General features: G+C 50.2%; 1 protein-coding gene across 1 annotated transcript; it reads right to left on the bottom strand.

The window, feature by feature from the left end:
• Nucleotides 1-216: 216 nt before the first annotated feature.
• Nucleotides 217-1,810, bottom strand: LOC116961758. Its single transcript, XM_042797874.1, has one exon. The coding sequence runs from the start codon at nucleotides 1,808-1,810 to the stop codon at nucleotides 230-232; it is 1,581 nt and encodes a 526-aa protein (XP_042653808.1). The 3' UTR covers nucleotides 217-229.
• Nucleotides 1,811-2,904: the final 1,094 nt, after the last annotated feature.

Here is a 2,904-nt window from a genome sequence, read left to right as displayed (position 1 = left end):
AAGGCATCCAAGACAATTAGATTTCTAGACGGAATTGAAATTCCACATAATTCTGCTTCGGTCCGCGTTAGCGCGGTAATTTGTGCCCCAGTATCAATCAGAAATGTTACTAGTCTTTTCCTCGGTCCTACAGCAACAGTAATCAATAAATCCCCTTTTGAATTGCTGGTGAGTTGTCTTACGAACATCCATCCTCCGCCTCCCCCCTCACCTTCGGGGGGCGGAGGGTCTAGTTTCCCGCCACCTTATCTTCCCTGGTCGGCTCCTCTCCAAGGTCTATCAAGGGTGGAGCACTAGGGGTCGGTTTGAAAGTGACCCTTCGTTCAGACCATTTCTCCACCAGTTGTTCTAACTTCTGGCTCGAAAGACCATCCATCAAGTCTCGAGGAATGCCTTTCTGAAGCCCTAGTTGCCACAGTCCGTGTCGAGTCAGGGGTCTCTCTCTCCCGGGGTTCCGAATTCGGGGTGACACTGAGCCTTGGCTCTTTCCCATGAATGATGGTTGCCTACTAATCTGCTCTGCAGCCCGTACGACTCTGGCTTCTGTTCTTTGGGACGACCCACCAACAGGGCCATATTTTCTCCCAAAGTTAATCAATTCCTGGGCTACCTCTCCCCATGTCCATACTTTCCTCCCTGACTTGTGATGGTCAGGGGTCACAGTCCCCTCCAGAGCAGCTGTCATTCTTTCTGCATTGGGGGTGTTTTGAATCTTCCCTTGCAATTGAATGCCAAAGGGTTTCAGAGAATCAGGGAGTCCTCGTATCAGGGGGGTCATCCTCTCTGGGTCCACAGGCATCATCATTGGTGAACCCTGGTTGGGCTTGAGTTCTCGATCATACATCATCTGCAGACAAGCTGCCTTCTGCACACTTTCGACTAACTGATCCACCGTACCTCTTATGGCAAGGGGATCTCCCCTCTCCAAGGGGTTCAGCCCTCCGGCCCAATATGCGGCTCTCTGAGTCAATGACCATGGGGCTCGGCGGTCGCCGGTAGTTAGAAACACACCCGGACCCCAATATCCTTCTGCTTCTTTCTCTGACAACATGATTCCATCCCCTCCTGACAAAGACACTCTCCAAACATACTCTGTCTCTGATTCTTTTGCAGTCCTTGCAAAATCCTTTTTCAACTTTGCCAATTCAGTTGCTGTAAATGGGACTTCTTTGGTGATTACCTGAGGACGGTCGTCGCTCTCGTCCTCGTAAACATACTCTGTTTTAACCAGCGGATACATATGAGGGACCTTTTCTACAGTTTCTTTCGCTTTCTGCAAATCTCTTTGGGGATAAATTTGCCTTATACCCTTCTCCAAAAGTTTAACTCTTGCCTCCGCCAATGTATCTGTCTCTGTCAATAATTGCTCTCTCAATTCATCCTTCAATATTGCATTTTGATTCCTTTCCTCCTCTAACAAATCTTTGGTTTCTCTCAATTGTTCCTGCAGGGTCTGTATTGCAGTCTTCAGGGAGTCTATTACAGTATCAACTTGCTGAGACTTCTGCTCTCTCTCCTCCACCGCAGCTGCCAGACTTGCTCCTAACACTGCACAAATTATGGCTTTTCCTTTTCCTCTCTTAACCTTAGCTTCCTTCTGCAATACCCTTATCCTATCCACCACACTCTGTGGTTGAAACCAGTGGTTTTTCGCCCAATCTTGTCCCTGGATTGAGGGGCGAGATCGGTGTGCCTCCAACAGATCATACAATTTTTCTATTCCTTCAGCCCCTGAGGGCACATTATCACAAGCATCGGCTGCCTCTGAGGCGACCATTTGTTTTCCTTTTCCTGATGCAAAGGGGATCATCGTCCTGGGAGGGACACACGTCAATGTCAGAGTTCCCCTATTCTCTCCCAGGAGGTTAAATCTGGGTATAGAACAACAAAAAAGGGGAATTTGTCCTGAGAGGGTCACAGCTTAGTATCCACGTTTCCCCTATTCGCTCTCAGGAGACTAAAATCTGAATCTCTCACACAAAGAGCAACCAAAATTGGTTTTCGTTCTGAGAGGACCACACGGTTCGCTCTCAAGAGGCCTCACGTCACTCAAACACAAAGGCAGTATCACAGCCCACAGTTCCCCCGATTTTGCTCTCAGGAGGGCACACTTCAATGTAACACGAAAGGGGGCTCAATTCATCCTGAGAGGTTTACATCCAACACGGCAAGGTAGTACGGCACTCTCGTCTCTAGGGATCCTGTCCGTGACGCCAATTAAAAAGATGTCCCGATCCGATATCGGGGATGTCCCGATTCGATATCAGGGAGGGTTCTTAAACGATCCCAAGAGCGAGATTAAGACACAAACGAGGTCAGATGCCGGGCAACCTTGTAACCTTTATTAAACAAGCGGCTGGTAAGAGCGATAGGACAGGGAGAAAGAGGAAGAGAGAGTCGGAATCCCTAAGCTAGGAAATAGTAGAGATGCAGCAAGATTAATCACCACCACCACGAGCCCGCGATGTCCCGTTGGCTCAGTCTCGGTGCAATCGATGATGGTCCAAGCTCCAAGCTCCGCCGAAGTCCACAAGAGAGATGTTTTGGGAGCACACATGCACTCACACACACAAAGCGCCCGCACACAAGAAACGCGCACACAAGAAAACGCACGCACACAAGAAAACGCACGCACACAAGAAAACGCACGCACCCCTCAGTACAGAGTACGCAGTCCTTTTATCGCCTTAGTCCCCACGATTTCCTGGAAAAGTCCGCCCATTTCCACAGAGCTCGTTGTAATATGTGCCGCCCCGTGGACCTCCATGCGCGCATGCCCCGGCGGTCATGGTGGTCTCGCTGGCGAGGGTCGGCCCACGGTGCCTTCAGCCTCTGCACATCTTCCTCGCCTCAATTTCCTCCCGACCCGGCTTGCGCGCAGGTGCAGTCTGGCTGGTACTGCCA

This window comes from Tyto alba, unplaced genomic scaffold (assembly GCF_018691265.1).
Source record: "Tyto alba isolate M040663 unplaced genomic scaffold, T.alba_DEE_v4.0 Super-Scaffold_27, whole genome shotgun sequence".
NCBI lineage: Eukaryota > Metazoa > Chordata > Aves > Strigiformes > Tytonidae > Tyto > Tyto alba.
This window is presented reverse-complemented; position numbering and strand designations above follow the sequence as displayed.